The 17,538-nt window shown below is 42.2% G+C and overlaps 1 protein-coding gene across 1 annotated transcript in view; it reads right to left on the bottom strand.

Annotated features, from left to right (window-relative positions):
- Positions 1-17,538, bottom strand: part of RYR3 (ryanodine receptor 3) — a 626,301-nt gene that overhangs the window by 28,134 nt on the left and 580,629 nt on the right. Inside the window, 14 exon segments of the mRNA XM_049899608.1 lie at positions 849-937; positions 1,413-1,493; positions 2,204-2,277; positions 4,166-4,242; positions 6,902-6,981; positions 7,175-7,274; positions 8,385-8,438; positions 9,391-9,442; positions 9,828-9,934; positions 11,703-11,799; positions 14,372-14,484; positions 14,912-15,043; positions 16,552-16,611; positions 16,909-17,079. Of these exon segments, the coding sequence (XP_049755565.1) occupies positions 849-937; positions 1,413-1,493; positions 2,204-2,277; positions 4,166-4,242; positions 6,902-6,981; positions 7,175-7,274; positions 8,385-8,438; positions 9,391-9,442; positions 9,828-9,934; positions 11,703-11,799; positions 14,372-14,484; positions 14,912-15,043; positions 16,552-16,611; positions 16,909-17,079 (1,287 nt within the window).

The following is a 17,538-nucleotide window of genomic DNA, read 5'->3' as shown; positions in this document are numbered from 1 at the left end:
TCTGAGTCCTAGCATCTGTCAAGTACAAATATTCCTCCCTGGGAAAGGATGGATAGGAGAGAAGACTGTGTTCAGCTGGAACTGGGTGGCTCTGATTTAGGCTAATTTATTCAAAATGAAAAATGCACATTAACGTTAATAATGATCATCATCCAAATAATTAAAAATATCAGCAACAATAACTGACATTGTAACAATGTAACAGGCATTGTTCTGAGCATATTACATGTATTAAATGGTTCAATTTACTACCCTATGAGACAGGTCCTACCCATTTTATAGATGAGGAAACCAAACACGGGGAGTTTAAACAGATTACTCCAAGCCACAAACTGGTAAGTGGAAGAACCAGGATGAAGAATCAACAAGGAGAAAAGAGAAACTTTTTTTTTTTTTTTACTCTTATGCAGATTTTCTCAACATAATTTGAATTTTCCTTCAAACAGATAAACCAAGAGACTTTTCAGCACTAACAAGTTGTAAGCTTATTCCCACCACTTTGATTAACTCCTTTTTCCTAGTGAAAAAGCCTCTTCTCATTCACAAGCTGTTTGGCAAGCTCTTGGTCACTGCAGCTAGGTTTTCACTGGCAAAACTAAAGTAAACCAGGATTTTACAATTGATGGCTTGGTACTTAACCATCCCACCCACCCCTCTTTAGTCTTCAAATACATCTTTCAGGCCTCTGACTTAGCATAAGTGTGTGTACATAGATTACGAGGCCTTCCTTTTTTTAGGTTTAACTGTATCCTGGGCCTTCCCTGACCCTGTGAAACTGTTTTCAGCTTTTGAAAGCGTATGTGAGAAAAACCACCCTCCAAGGCGCTGGCCAAGGCCCTCCCTCTCACCTGCAGACGCAGAAGGTAGTCCACCGTACTGATGATGATGTTCACGGTGGTAGTGTTGCCCATCTGAGTCCGCAGGAAGTTCTGGAAGTCTGAGAGCACCAGTGTTGGGTCAGAGCCCACCTGAATCATGCTGAGAGAGCCAGCCACACCCTCTCAGCTGAGCTCAGAAGAGACACGCTAAGTATAGGGCCTTATCGGGAACCATGTTTGGGCCCCAGCAGGTCCTGCAAGGGGCCTATCCCAGAGCTCCACCCTAAACATTCCCAACCTAGTGACACCAGAAACTGGTAATGAGCCCTAAGGGAACTGATGGAAAGGGTTGGGTGTTTAGATTCACCACCTGAATATTCTGGAAGGAGCTTAGCTTTTGTGGCACTAAATAACATTAGCTATTTTTTTTATGAAGTGAAAAGGCTTTTTAGATAGGGTTTTTTTATTTAGGCATGGAATTAACAGATGTATTTGAGTTAGCAACTGGTTATATCAAATAGGGCATCCTGAACTGAATCATAATTTTGCACTTGAATGTTGCTTTCTCTTGACAAATCAATCTGTTCTACTTACCACTGTTATGTCCTTCACAGAGTAATTGTAGGAATCTAAAGAGATCGCGTGTAAACTCATCATTCTGGAGCACTTTTTCACCTTGAAAACACAAAATACTGATGAACATTTGTTTGGCTTCTCAACACTGGACACCTTCCAATGCAAATGACTGCAAAAACGATAAAGGAGCTGGATCTGAAGGGTTTAGAGAAGGAACTTTGGATGAGTGTTGATAAACTGGATTAAGCATGAGCGGAGGCTGCAATGCCCAACAAAGTTAAAATATTTAGCTCCAGTGGCATTTGTAATCAAAACAACTAGGCTAATGACAGCGAACGGTTCACAGTCCATAACCCATGCTTTACAGATGGAACACACGTCTTTAATTAAAGCATCAAACTGCTAAGTTAAACTTGACATGCAACCACCAAGCCTAAAATATGTCTACACTAAAAAAAAATCTACACAGAGGCAATTAAATAAGATCTCTTAGGATTCACAGTACATAGCGGGAGGTCAGGCCAGAAACTCAAACTTACCACGCTCACGAACAATGACTGGTCATGAGAGAAAAATAAAAGGATACAAAGTAAGAAAACCATCAGCAACGTGACAAACTGTCTTTGGTTAAAACTGGCTTATGAATGAACACATCTAGCCTGGATGCAGGCTTTATCAAAGCAACTGATGGAAATGCTTTGCTGAAACGGAGCAAATCCTTGAAGCAGTGAGCAGGGGCTCTAACCAGAAATAGTTAACTAAGAGTTTAATCAGGAAGACAGCGGCCTTCACATTCAGTAATCACTTACGTGTTCCTTCTTCAGTAACCATCCCCAGGCCTTCAGCTTTATTCTGCCTTTCAAATGCATTCAAGTCAAGGACACTTTTTAATAGACAAAAGAAAACATGGTTCAGGGCTATGCATACTGGGAGAATGGATTTCTAACAACAATATACCTATTGACGGGGAATATCCTGTCCTTGTATTATGCATACGTGGACTATGTATTAGCAGTTGAAAGTCTAATGGTTCTTTGGCTTTGTGCCAAGCAATGTTGTCTCAGTGTGCCTGTAGCTCACAGACCTTGTCACATGCATGGATCAGTCAAAAACACTTCTGATGACTACGATTGTTTGCCCAGTTTGAGTAATTCATAAAGGCTTACCTAAAAGGTGGAAACCCTCTGTTTCTGAGATTTCTCAAGGGAAAGTTTACTTTAAAATGCACCAATTAATGTTTGCCTTCTACCTTTACCTACTTTCTCTAAGAATCATGAGGAATCCTGGTTTTCAGTGTTTAGGATCAATACTGACGGAGAGAGCTACAAAATTCCAGATTTCAAAGGGACAGACCCTTTTATGATAGAGATTATCATTTAGGAGCCAGTATTTTTTTTTTAATGGCTAAGATTAAGCTTTCTACAGACATGGGTGTCTAGGTGTTCTCCACTATTTTACAAGTAGTTATTAGCTTTGGAACCCTGGTAGCACAGTGGTTAAGAGCTCAGCCACTAGCCACAATAGAACCGCAGTTCGAAGCCACCAGCTGCTCCTTGGAAACCCTATGGGGGGATTCTACTCTGTCCTAAAGGGTCACTATGAGTCTGGTTTGATTTTGGTTTGGTATTGTTTTTATAATCAGCAAAAAAAAAAAGGGTATCTTAGAACTGTTAGAATAGGGCTAGGCTGGCTTCTAAGGGTATGTCACCTGTCCCCCAAACCATCATTATAAAGGAGTTTAGCAATATTAAGTATTACAGACTACAGAACTCTTAGAAATGTAATTGAGAATTTCATGTGCAATATGGAGCTAAGAATCAGGGATCATACTGCAATATGATCATATTGCAATATTAGGTACAATATTTACCTAATGAAATAAGGTTAGCAAAATTATAAAGTCCACCAAAACAAAGGATGTCCATCCTCCACATTTTCAAATGGAAAACATAATGTCCCATATTTAAGCATATTAACTGCAGGCAAATAAACTTGATAATAGTTATTCAGATTTCTTTTAGATTTCATCACAGACAATTTAAAATACATGTGAATTTTCAGAATACGTCGATACTTTTCTTAAAAAGACTGCTGGCTCATTTCTGAAATAAGCAAATATGGTAAACTTATGACTTCTGATTACATATGGTTATCTGTATGGGGTTAGTCAAGCCAGGAGGTGAAGCTTACACAACTTGGTAACATAAACTGGAAGTTCAATGCTTTGTTTTTTAGGCTATGTCAAAATGTTCCCATGTCAAGATGTACTCTGTCAAAATGGATGTGTCAAGTATGTACCCACCAGACACCTATTCAGGCTCCAAAAATCGCTAAGGATAAAGACTAACAAAGTGTCTAATGAAAACATAGCCTGGTGAATAGTGAGGATAACGTCCTCTCTTTTCCATTCTTTTCTACAAATATGTTTGAGAAGAAACTCATTGTGCATGCTTAGCCCCCAAAGAAAACAACATAACAAAAGGTGAGAAGGGCTATTAAAAAAAGGGGGGGGGGAGGCATGTGTGTGTGTGTGTGTGTGTGTGTGTAGTGACTTACAGAGATTATATTTTTTCTCTGATTGCTATTTTCATGCAACCCTCCTGAAGCCTGGGAGAACACCCCCTATCCATTTAGCTTTCTCAGGTAGGTGACCCCTCTTTCAATAATTCTACCATAAGCTAGTTATCTTGTGACCCCTTCCTCCCTTTACCCTTGAATAGTGAAGAGTTTAAAAAAAAAAAAATGCTATGGGTGGGTTTCTCCATATTTACCTGCAAGACTGCATAAGACCAGAAAGGCTTTGAAAGAATCCAGCATCCTTTTTCTCTTTTAGGTAATCTAGCATTTTCTGCAAGGGAAAAGTAATGATAGCTATTTACCACAACTCCTGACCCTCTAAGTCATGATGGAGAAATGGCAGGCACATGACTCAGCTCCTGGCTAAGTATCAGAAGCACCCGTGGACTTAAAAAAAAAAAAAACCATACCTATATGCCTAAGCCCAGCCTCTACCTACTGAATGAAAATCTCTTGGGGTGGGCCATGTTTATATCATAAAGGCCCACTGATATTATGAATTTACTGTTTGAAACTTCTCCTACTTGGAGGACTGTGATGTAGTAATGTTTAATATTGCTGAGGGAGAAAAAAATAATCTTCGATCATTACTAGGAAGGGGAGGGATTGGGAGAGAAAAACACTAACTAGACAATGGATAAATGGTAACTTTGGTGAAGGTTAAGACAGTACATAATACTGGGGAAGTCAGCACAACTTGACAAAGGCAAGGTCATGGAAGCTTCACAGACACATCCAAACTCCCTGAGGGACCGAATTACTGGGCTGAGGGCTAGGGACCATGGTTTCGGGGCACATCTAGCTCAATTGGCATAACACAGTTTATAAAGGAAATGTTCTATATCCAACTGTGTTGAGTAGTGTCTAGGGTCTTAGAAACTTCTGAGCTGCCATCTAAGATACTCCACTGGTCCCACCCCATCTGGAGCAAGAGAGAATGACGAAAACCAAAGACACAGGGAAAGATTAGTCCAAAGGACTAATGGACCACAATTACCACAGCCTCCACCAGACTGAGTCCAGCACAACTAGATGGTGCCCAGCTACCACCACCGGACTGCTCTGACAGGGATCACAATAGAGGGTCCCTGATAGAGCTGGAGAAAATGTAGAACAAAATTCAAACTCAGAAAAAAAGACCAGACTTACTGGTCTGACAGGGACTGGAGAAACCCTGAGAGTATGGCTCCCAGACACCCTTTTAACTCAGTACTGAGGTCACTCCTGAAGTTCACCCTTCAGCCAAAGATTAGAGAGGCCCATGAGATAAAATGAGACTAAATGGGCACACCAGCTCAGGGGCAAGGGCAAGAAGGCAGGAGGGGACAGAAAAGCTGGTAACGGGGAACCCAAGGTCAAGAAGGGGAGACTGTTGACATGGGGTTGGCAACTAATGTCATAAAACAATATGTGTATTAATTGTTTAATGAGGAACTAATTTGCTCTGTAAACCTTCATCTAAAGTACAATAAAATAAAAAAAAGAAAGTTAAAAAAAATTGCTGAGGGAAAATCTGAATGGCTTATGCTATGAGCTTGGCATGCAGGGGCAAGGAGCTTAAGTCAATAAGGAGCATAGCTGGTTGAGAACTTAGCATCTCCTTCACAATGAGACTTTGTTTCCTTTGTTGCTAGGAAGGCAGGAACTTTGTCTGACATTAATGAAAATTTTGTTTGTTAAAAAATACAAGTCCTGCAAGAAAGGCTACAGAGAGGGGTGGCAAGAGAAGAGGGAGAAATTTATGCTATAATGGTAGTCACAGATTGGAGATTCTTGAAAGCCCTGAGATATCACTCTTGTGAATGTTAAGGTCAGTTTGAGGTTTCACCTTCCTGGGCACACAGATGTTTTTCAGCAAGAGCCTGGAGAGTCCAGGAGACATCTGTGCGTGTCTGTCTTCTGCAGCCAGTTTCAATTTAGATTGTTGAGTGAAAACCATGAATCAGGAACTCGACTGTATGCTTCTGTGTGTTTTCTTATTTAACCCTCACTGGAATGGATGAGCTCAGCTGCTAACTAAAAGGTCAGCAGTTTGAATTCACCAGCTGCTCCTTGGAAATCCTACGGGGCAGTTCCACTCTGTCCTACAGGGTTGCTATGAGTCAGAATCGACTCAGCAGCAGCGGGTTTGGTTTTTTGGTTTAGAATGGATGCGAGGAGCCCTGGTAGCACAGTGGTTAAGTATGCAGATGCTAACCGGAAGGTTGGCAGTTCAAACTCACCAGTTGCAACATGGGAGAAAGATATGGCAGTCTGCTTCTGTGAAGGTTATAGCCTTGGAAACCCTGTTCTCCTCTGGAGGACTATAGGATCGCTATAAGTAAATTGACTCAATGGCAATGGGTTTGGTTTTGGTTTAGAATGGAAGCTGTCCAACGTCAGGAGGTTTTCTTTGTATTATTCCCTACTACACCCCCTAGAATAGAGCCTAGCAAACAACTGTTGAATGAATGAATGAATGGAGGGAAGGAAGGACAAACACCAACGCAGTAGGTGAATGGGATTATCAACCCCACTTAACAATTGAGCTCCTTGATCACAGCAACACAACTAAATAAGTGAAAGGACTAAAATAAACACTTAAGGCTTAGGACTCCAATTACACAGCTGCCTGCATGAAAAAGAAACTTCCCCTAGAGTTATGTTTCTGCAGAAAATCATGTAATGATGAAAAAACTAAACCTTTTTTTTTTTTTTAACTCTGGTAAAACCTTTTTATCGCCTACACACATTTGTCTGTAGACTTCCAGCCCTGATTCTGTCTGTGCTCCCAGCTACTCTGATAATTGGCCACCAAAGACAAACACAAGCCAAACTGATTCTAGGTGGCTGCCCTCTGCAGCAGATTCAACACCTCTTCCCTCAAGTATGACATTTATCAAATTGAAATACCACTGGCACTCTACCAAACCTCCATGAGTCCCCATTACCTGTTGTACACTAGTGTTGCCTCCATTCAGAATGGCGATGCCCAGCTTCAGAGTCTCAACCACCATAGGGCTCATCTCACCTGCCATGGTGAAGATGCAATTGAATCACCAAGGAAACAAAGGGTCCATCATGCCTATGGGCTTCATCAAGCCCAAGCCCATTGCCAACAAGTCAGTTCTGACTCATATCAAGGCTGTTTAATAATGACTTATGTCATTGTATGATATATCTATGGTAGTTACACGGGCCCAGCCAAGAATCACGGAAATCACCTTTGCTGGCACTTATCATCTGGAGGACCATCTCAGCAGCACCCCGCTCATGCAGCCGGGCTTGCTGATAAAGCGTTTTCTGCTTCTCCATCTCTTTCTCCTGTGGGAAAAAAATTACAGGGGAAAACTCTGTTAACCCCTTTCTCAGGGAATCCACTGTGGTGAGGTAAGTTGAGAGAGAGAGAAACTTTGGTTACGTAAGGAAAGCAACATGTGTAATTTTTGAGAAAGCACATTTCTGATATTTATTTTCTGACACTACCTAGGGTTTCAAAACAGTTCACCCATAATTCACTCATATTTTGATGATGAATTTTCCACTTTTTGTACTGACAGATATCACAGTCTATTCTCCTTTGATACTTATAGGAAGTACCCCGAGATTAGTATATGTTTATCTTTAGTGCTACGTCATATGGGGAAACCTCCTAGGGATCAATGGGAGTGTACCTGTCTGAATTAGGAAACACCCACTTGTGTAGAATGCTCCAAATTTAGTTAACAGCGACTATCTACCAAACGTGGGTTACTAGAGTGACAAGGCTTTCCAGAGCTGTAGTTACATTAATTTACTTTTACTGTTGTATACTTTTTCTATAAAAGAGTAAAAGTTAACTAAGATAGTTGAATTTGGGGAGGTTCAGTGGTTCTCCGTGGCCTCAAAATCAAAATGACTGTCACTTTTCATTTACAGACTACTCATTGCCGTTGAGTTGATTCTGACTTATAGTGACCCTATAGGACAGAGTAGAACCGCCCCATAGGGTTTCCAAGGAGCACCTGGTGGACTTTTGGTTAGAAGCCATAGCTCTTAACCACTACGCCAGCAGGGTTTCCTAGTTACAGAATAGTAGTGCAAAAACCAGCCCAGTATTTCCATTACTCTGATTTTTAATTTTAGGGTAAGTGGGAATTTGTACTTCTCTGGCTCCTCTTATGATACTTGGGTAAAAGTATAAAGTTTCCCACAAAAACAAAGCTAGTGCAATGGTATGCCGATTGACTGGTGGCTTGCTCCTCTAGTTGGGCAGATAGACAGACAGACAACAGAAGCACAGCTGATAGGTGTGCTTCATCAAGGCAGATCTGCCAACTCAGATACACATGGTGGGTGGGGGAACCACACATGCTAAAATCAGCATCCACTTCTGGAGGCCCGGCTTGTTGGCCTTGGAGAGGGGCCCCGTTTTCAATCTTAGTGAAAACTTACTTCAAATGTTTTTTCCTTGTCTTCCTCTTCTTCATCTTCCCCATTCTGACAACTCTGGATTCCGTGGAGAACAGGAGGCAAGAGACAAACAGCCAAATCAAAGGCGAGTCAAGTAAACAAAACTCTGCTGTACTGTGTAAGGGCAGGGGACAGGGCACAATCCACAGGCAGCTCAGGGACTCAGCACTTGGTAAAGCCAGGAACATTCTGACCATTGCAGGGCAACATGACATTCTAAATGCCATATTTACAGTTACCAAGGGTTCAGATCTGGGAACACCAAGATCAATTAATCAATGGGAATCTATTTGTTTTAACCACAAGCCTTAACGCTTCTACCTAGTAAAGTTTTGGTATAAATGGAGAGACAGGAGTGATGGGAGCTGTCCCTTTCTAGATGTAGAACCCAGGGCTAGGCAATAAGACTGGGGACACCAGGGCCATGAATTCTAAAGTGTCCCTTCCCACTGTGGCCCTGGGGAGCAGCTGGGTGAAGGAGTAGGTACCCCGTGCTCCAATGGAGCCGCCCTCCTGCCCAACACGATAGTTTTCCATTGGAGAAGGAGCACTTTCCTAATCCACTCAGTCTTCCAGCAGTCCCATCCCTCTAGGTGACACAGAGACACCATCTCTGGTTACTTGGCCTCTTCCTGAACACTGGGATCTCCCTTTAGTTTCTAGCCCTGTTTATAAATGTACTGTGTACTTCCTCCACCTGCAGATATGTTTGAACTGTTTGACGTGTTCTGAACATTGACTGAAAACACAAAGATAGTCTGTATGCATCAGCTTCATTACCTGGCTTTAGCACTGTTATGTGAACCTAGCCCCCAGCACCCACTAAGGTTTCCTTAGGGGGATGGTATAGTGGATTCCTAAAGCCATCCCTATGGCACATGGACTGTCCAATGACTGGAGCCTAGGTCTTGACTGAGTCTCAGCACCACAGTTCACACGTGCCTGAAGACAGAAAGAGTGAGACAGTGGGCCGAAAACCCAGGTGTACCTTGGCCATCATGCTGGAATAGGAGGTGTACAAAGGATCATCTTCCAATTTGCTGGAAAGAATGGAGGAAATATTTAGCAGGTTACTTTGTTGACTCAGCAAAAACAACAACAAAAAAAAAACTAGTCATCTTAAATGATATGTAACCCAGTGTATTTAGAAACCCCCTCCCCAACCCCAATTCTTAGAACCCACTCTGAAAATGTGAATCACTTTTGGCTTGACATATAATTCAGGGTTGAAGGTTGCTGTTTCAGGCTGCTTAATCTCCAGACTCAGTGTCTGGTATTATGATGAGAGGGTTGTGGCTTGATGTTGTCTCCTTGGGTGTTTTTTGACAGCCAATAATAAGGCAGCAAGGGGGGCACTGCTCAAATGTGGCATCCCCTCTCCACCCACTGCCATCTGCAAGCGGAAGGTTTGGTGGAGATGCTGACCTCCTCTCAGTGAGTGCGTTGCGACTAAAGTGGAGAATGATCTGATGAAGTGGGTCTGGTGGCTTTTCCATCTCTTCCTCCTCCTCCTCTTCCGCCTTGGGAGATTTCTACACAAACCGACAGAGACAGGCTTTAGGCATGTGTCTCAGCATGTGCCATGCAACTGCATGCGAAACAGAGACGGTCAAGTGCAAGGCACAGACTGCATCAGACTAAAAAGCACAAAAAAGAAACCACTATGTCATAGATTCATTTCAGGATAGAAGCCCTAAGGATGCAAGGCTTGGGACAGATACATATTTTTTTCAGCCAATCAAAGAAACATTCTAATTAAAGGTTAAAAGAAAAAGAAAAAGCCTGGTCACAGGGGAGGAGTTACTGTTTCCAATCAGCAGAAATCTCATGCAAGTTCTGGGCACCCCAGTTCAGGAGGGAAACCCGAGAGTCACTCAAGAGACTGGGTCTCCCAGGCCAACATCTGAAATTTCTCCTGGAGATCCGGGCTAGAGACAAGGGTGGAGTAAGAGCTACCAAATACTGTGGCTATTTTGTGTCTAGTACTGCTCTGGATTCAACCCAGAAAAACTCTCTTTCCTAACTTCACTCAATTCTAAACATCTTTTTGCTCCCAAGAGATGCTATCCCAAAGCTGCAAGCCTTGTAGTTTCTGCTCTTATCAAATCTATTCTCTATTTCCTTTTGTGGAAAGGGAGATAGCAGCTAGTGCCTGAGGTAAAAGTAAATTTTCTAGTCAGCGGCAGAGCCAGCAGGGTGGACCATATTTGGTAAATTGGTGCAAACTGCATAGGTTGCGTGAATGGTTCAGAAGACTGGAGGGCCAAAGTGATGCTCGTTGTCAAGCTCACAGGAATCACAAAACCGGGAGAACCAAGGAACTCTCTTTCTCAACAACAGGAATACATGAAAAGAATAAAAAGCATGAAGACAAATGAAAAAAAAAATGGGTGGAAATTGAAAGAATTTAAATAAAAAGGGGAGGGAAGAGGAAAGGAAACAGAGAAAGACAGGGAAAGGCAGAAAGAGAAAGAAATGTGGAAAAAGGTGAATATGGGAACCACAGTCAAAGCTAATGGAGAGAATAAGTGAAAAGAGAAAAAGATTAATAGGGGAGAGAAATGAAGACAAGGAGAAAAAAGAACCAAGGGCTAGCCAAGGGAGAGGAGGGTTTACTTTCTCTTTGAACTAGGATGAGGCTCTGGGGTGCTTTTGCAATGAGCTATTCTCCCTCTTGCGTGCCATTTTGAGTGGCTGTACCTGGTTGCATAGTGGTTAAGAGCTACAGCTGCTAACCAAAAGGTCGGTGGTTCGAATCCACCAGGCGATCCTTGGAAACTCAATGGGGCAGTTCTACTCTGTCCTACAGGGTAGCTAAGAATCAGAATCGACTTAACGGCGAGTTTAGAGCATGAAGTCAGTGAGAGACAGAGCATGCCAAATTTGCTGAAGGGTCAACCAAAGACATGTGAGATGCAGGAAAGGGATACAGGTGCGCCTTTTCCAAAGCAGAGTTATTGACTGGCAACACAGGCCCTAGCTGGTGTGGCCTCCTGTAACCAATGGTGCTCAAAACTTCCCTTAGCATTAAACCCCCATGGCATGGTTGTGCACCCCGAGAAATATTAGTTGTTAATGATGACGATGAGGAGGATGACAATAGTGCTAGCACCTCTAAGGGTAAATTCATCCTTTGGCTTTTACGACCATTAGCAGGGCCTCCACTGAGAATTTATACAGTTAGTTCATTTCAAATTTATACACTCAGTTCTTTGTGAATGCTTAACTAACGCACACACATGAATACAAAAATCAAATTCACTCACACCCATGTCTCCTCCCCGTTGAGTCAGTACTTACAGCCAAATCCTGTACTAGTTTCTCTTCAAAGGAATACTCCTCTGTTTCTATCCAAAATCTCTGATAGCCATGGAGGAAGAGGTTAATAGAGCGGTGCCTGAGCGGAAGGGGTGAGAGTGAGGTCAAGAGGGATCCATGGAACACCTTATTTTAGTTTGGGTGATAATGGTTAGTAAGCAGGACAGTCTTTTGTACAATTCTTATCTTCTGATTGGTCAGGGTAGCCAGTAGCAAACCATAGCATTAATTTCAGAGAAACAAGAACCCTCTAACATGGCAGTTCCTGTATACCTGGAACACCTTCTGAAAATAACAATGGTTAGTACAAGACATGGCTGTAATTGTAATCAGTCCTACCCTAATCTCACAGAGCCTTTACATTTCCCCTCTAATGAGAAATAATTCATTAGACCAAGTAATGGTCCTGAAGTATTCACTTAATAAGGCAAAAGTTGCTCCTTTTGGCCAATTGTCTGTCCAGATAATCCAGTCCAAATCAGGCTGATGGTGAGTGGTTCTGTTCCAGATGTATGGAAAAGGGCAAAGGATTGCTTCTTTACAGGGTCTCCAAAGCACCACACCAGCAAGGTGTTCCAGTTTTCACTTAGGAAGACAAGACGTGGTCATGCTGTGCTCATTAACGTGCCTTCTGTGGGCCTCCTGGATTCTAGCTGTGACCTTAGTATATGACCCTGGTATCTGGGAACACTGAATAACCAGCATTAGCCACTTGTTCCCTATAAACCAGGATTGACTTCTGGGAATATTAGCCACTGAACAGCAGTTGTGTTTACCAAATGTGATGAAGGTGGTGAGGCAGGAAAGAGAGAAAAGGAAGATGAAGGTCAAGACCAGAGTCATCAAGACCTGGTCTTGGTTTCTGGTAGAACAGAGCTTTTGTCATCTTTCTTCAAAATCTGACCAATCAGAATTCTTTAAAAAAAAAATTGTACAAATTTGTTTTTATGATAACGTTAAATCATGGTCAAGAAAGGAGGAGTATGGAGAGAATGAGCAGATCTCTTCACAGTTTACATTACCATTAAAACGAATATAAGCCTGTCATACTGAGTTTTTTCATTAACCTTTTCCAGCCAAACCCGTTGAAAGGTGCTCAGGAAGAAATTGTTAATTTTGTGTCTGGAGAAAAGCATACATGTTTTCTTTTAAAAACTAACATCAGAGAAACAGTTTCCACATAATAAAACATATCCTCCCTTTAGCATTTTAGTTGGGAAGATTCCATGTAGTTTAGATCAACACAAGATGGGGAAGAGGAGGGGTCTACACCATCAGCTTCTTAGTTTTATTTTATTGTTTCTGCTGTGAAATCTACTTGGAATCCTCATTGCCAGGGAGAATAACCAGGGCAACCCCTCTAAAACAACCAGGTTGGGGTAGGGGCCATGTTACATCATGACATAATGAATCCTGGACTTACTATTACCCATATGGAAGTAGAGTTGTTGAAGGAGCAGTCACAACATGAAAGGACGACATTTTCAGTGGATTTAGAAAAAATGCTTATTTTTGAGGAATGTAACTCCTGCCTAGCAGGCCTGGCCCCGGAGACCTGTGCTTAGAGCTGAGCCCCTCCACAGGCCAAATGAGCACAGCATCATGTGTGGATCTCCGGGTGAGGACACACCTATGATTGAAACGTTGAAGAAGCAGAGGCTGATAAATCAATCACCAACTTTGTTTGTTGATCATAGTCCCAGCCTTACCCACTCTACAATCAGTCTGAGGATAGGAATGTTGCCACATGACCAAAGACACTGAGTCAGTCTTGGTGGCCAACTCTATCCCAGCCTGTGTGCGATACTTTCCTATGTTAACATAGGACATGTGTTCACACACATTTCAGAAAAACCTTCACATATTTTTTGTTTCAAAGTATGGGCTGAAACACCTAGATAAAGGCATCATGCCCAGACTGGCCTCTTGGGGCATCCATAGTCAATGCCCTTTCTTCATCTTGAAGGCAAATACACTGTGCTAAAGGATTCTCTGGTGGTGCAATGGTTAAGTGCTCAGCTGCTAACCAAAAAGTCAGATGGCTAGAACCTACCAGCAGCTCCATGGAAGAAAAGGCCTGGCAATCTGCTCCCATAAATATTTCAGCCTAGGAAACCCTATGGGGCAGTTGTATTCTGTCCTATAGAGTCACTATGAGTTGGAATCAACACGAGGGCACCGAACAATAAAGGGTTCTCAAGTTACATTTCCATACCTACTTAGGAAACCTTGTAATTTTGGTGCCAACCACATGCCTGCACAGAAAAAATATTGTTTTCCCCTTTGATGGAATTTGGGGTAAAGTATTTTAGAAAACAGTTCCCTCTTCAGTCAGCCCAAAAGTCTTTACAGCCTCACAAAGACTCCCACCTCAGCAAGGTAGAGAGCCTCCAAACCCCCACTTGGCTGACTTCACAGTACAAAATGGCAAGCTGAGGCATGCATGGGCATGAGGGAATCTCATCTGGTCTCAGTTTTTATGCTCACCTTGATTGCCTCAGCAGGAATTACACTACATGCAGACAGGCCACAGACTCCAATTTCTACCCCTTGCATTATGAATGTCAGGGCCAGAAGAGAGCACAGCTGTAGGAGGATACTTAGTTCTCATCACTGGCTCAAAGGCCAGAATAAAATGAGAAAGTAATTACCTGGGCAAGTTGTAGAGAGGAGCCATCCTGAAACAGGCCACCACTGCCCGTTTCCGTTGCTTTGACAACAGTTTGTGCCAGACTGCTTTCTTGGACCTCAAGGGCTGTTCCACCTGAGAAGACAGCACATGAGTAGGTTCACACTAGACTGATCTTCTGGGTGGCAAAGGATGTCACCTAAAGCCCAGAGTCCTCAACTCTGCAAGAATTGTGGCTTCTCAACTATAGACAGCAAAATGTACCTAGCAGCAGAGGTCTAAGGTTTTCTTCCTTTTCCCAACTGCTTTTGGACATTTATTATAAATGGACATGGGGCTTGAATGAGTCATTTGAGTTAATGACAAGAATCTATCTGGAAGACACTGGGAGGCATAAGAACTGAGAAGTGTGCTACTATAAGGAACCAAGATGATACTTGGGGGATGATTCTTGTTTTCTGTCCTATGACAGCACTTGTAACTGAGAGCTGACTGTGGCTAGAAGCTTTGTGTTCTCCAGGGTAGTGCTGTTGCCTCACTACTCAGGGAAGTTGTACCTTACCTGCTCCAGGTGAAAGACAGCTGCTGAAATTCTCTGCACGCGCTCCACTGTCTTTTCTGGATTGGAAGGTTCTTCACTCTTCAGAACATCCTTGTAGAGATTCAGTTGCCATTTTACAGCTGGGTCATCAGACTAAAAATTGAAGCATACCTATGAGATGAGCAACGCTCTTTTACCTCTTACAATAAAAAAAAAAACTTTTAATCTGAGCCTAATTCCAGAGTAACCAAGAATCTTGTCTCTTATACTTCCTTCTCACTTTCTCTATTGTATTCTTATGGAACACCTGTAGATGTTATGTAGGAACTTCTCATTTTAGCCTCCGTGTCCCTTAACTCTTCTATGTTCCATCACTTTATTTTTCTGTGCTGCATTCTGAATGATTTCCTTAAATCAATTTCTAATTCATAGACTCTCTTTTCAGCTGTGTCTAGCCTATTTCTTAACCCATAAATTAAGTTTTTAATTTCAATGACTATTTATTTTTAGAACTACTATTAGGTCTTTTTCAACTCATTCTCCTCCCTTTTAAAAAATAACATTCAATTCTTATTCTATGGATTCTATTACTATCTTTGTCTCTTTAATTATCTCAACCACACTTACTTTAAAGTCCTCTTCTCTAGTTCCTTAGGCCTAAATTCTCCCTGTTGTTGCATTTGCTGACTCTCTAATGGTGGTGGATTTCCTTTGTATGTGCCTTAAAATTTTTTTATGTGAGCAGGAAGTTTTATTTACTGGCATTTCAGCCCATATTCTAGAGTGGAGACTTTCTGTGCAGTTTCACGATTTTCTTCATTCCAGGCTAATTTTATGTAACTTTCTTGCTCTGCATTGATGCACAGCATGAGTAATTAGGCCTCAAAGTCCTCTTCCTTTAAGGTTATTAGAAAGTTGAGCCCCTGAGATAGGTGTCTGGTCCAGAAAATTCTACGGCCCCAACAGCATGGACTTCTTCCCATTACCATGATTTAGAGTGTCTTCTTGTTTCTGGCACTTGGGATTTCTTTTTAATGCCCCCTTTTTTTCTGGAATATTTTATCTACTACTATTTCAAGTGTTTGGGTTGAAAAGGGGCTTTTTGTTTCAATGTAGTCCTCCATCTTAGTGTACAATGTAGCTGAGGAAAAACTTGTTCAGATTTACAGGCTTGGAAATATCTCAAATTACTTTCTAAAATAAAAGTCTGTCTCTATTTTTTTTTTTTTATTATACCAACTCGGGGATAGAATTATTTTGTTGAAAAATCTCTCTAGAGTAAGGAGTGCTAAAACTTCCCCCAGGTGTCTGTCTCACTGTTTAACAAACCTCAGGGTCAGAAAATGCTGACACCTAATCTAAATTCCTCCTGCTATGTCTTGGTGGTCACATAGGGGGAGGTGGGAAGACATGTTTTATTGGCTGCCTCTTTGCATTCTCCTTGGAACACCAAAGGAAGAAACAAAAATTAAGGGCAAAAAACAAAAATTAATGGCAGAGAGCTATTCCTGCCAATTAAATACACCAGCACACTTAGACAGTTTTTAGAACACATTTTAAAAACATGAGTAAACTAAGTGGAAGAATGGTGCCCTATAAAAAGGTGCCCTATAGCCAGAGGAAAAACCTGTTGAGTTCCCATTGTCTTCCTGTGGCATTACCTTTTCCTGCAAGTGCAAGTTATTCCGTAGGTGTTCCTTGACCTCTTCATCTGTGTCCCTCTGGAAAGAGATGTTAAATTGTATTCCTAGATGTCACTATGGAAATGTAAAGCAGAGTAGAGGGATATACGGACAGTTTTGCTGGGATAGAACAAAAGAAGAGAAATTACAAAGACTTGTCCCCAAAGGCATGGTACTGATAAATTAGTTTTAAGAATGAGGGCACGTTTCTTCTGTGTACCTTGGTCTCTGTCCGTCTGCCCCAGGGAATGAGGGAGAACCAAACTTTTAGGGGCTGGGCACTATCACTAACACCACCTATATATAACGCTCAGCCGATGCAGATGGATGGCTTACGTAGCTGTATCGTGATTTTGCAAGGGAGATCAGCTCCTGGTCACCTGGGGTGCACATATTCAAACCAATGGGCAGCATTTTCTTGAGTGCAGCCACGATGAGGGAGGTCTGGATAGAATAGAAGTCTCCCCTCCGCTTTGTCTTCTTCCGTTCTTGGTCCTGTCCTCCAGACTAGGAGATGATGTTAAAAATAAACAGAGAGGGGCTCAGTGATTCTCTGAAAGGATTGCCTCATCTCAGAGGCAGCCAGCCTCCTGGTGGCCCTGTCAGTACAGGTGGGGCCTCACTACCTTTCAAAGGACAGTCAAAGGAGTGTTGTAAACAAAGATGAGGCAGGTGGCCATGAAAGACTGGCCCTCACCCTGCGCCTTCTTGTGCACACACACACAGAACCACACGACTAGACACACACCACAAACATCTACATGTCCCTGCTCACTCACTTCTTGACCAAATGAACAAATAAATTGGTGTTTCTCAAAAGGAATGATTTGGTAATTGACAAAATGACCCCAGGAAATAACTGAGATTCTGCTGCTTGGGAGGCAATAAAAATGTGGAAGAGCATCTGCCATGGAATTACAACCCTGTGTTTCCAGGGCTGGATCTAGTGTTTTGGAGCAGCGGCAT

The sequence above is a fragment of the Elephas maximus genome, chromosome 10, assembly GCF_024166365.1.
Source record: "Elephas maximus indicus isolate mEleMax1 chromosome 10, mEleMax1 primary haplotype, whole genome shotgun sequence".
In the NCBI taxonomy this organism is placed as follows: domain Eukaryota; kingdom Metazoa; phylum Chordata; class Mammalia; order Proboscidea; family Elephantidae; genus Elephas; species Elephas maximus.
The sequence above is the reverse complement of the archived record's forward strand: the minus strand, read 5'-3'. Positions and strand labels throughout refer to the sequence as shown.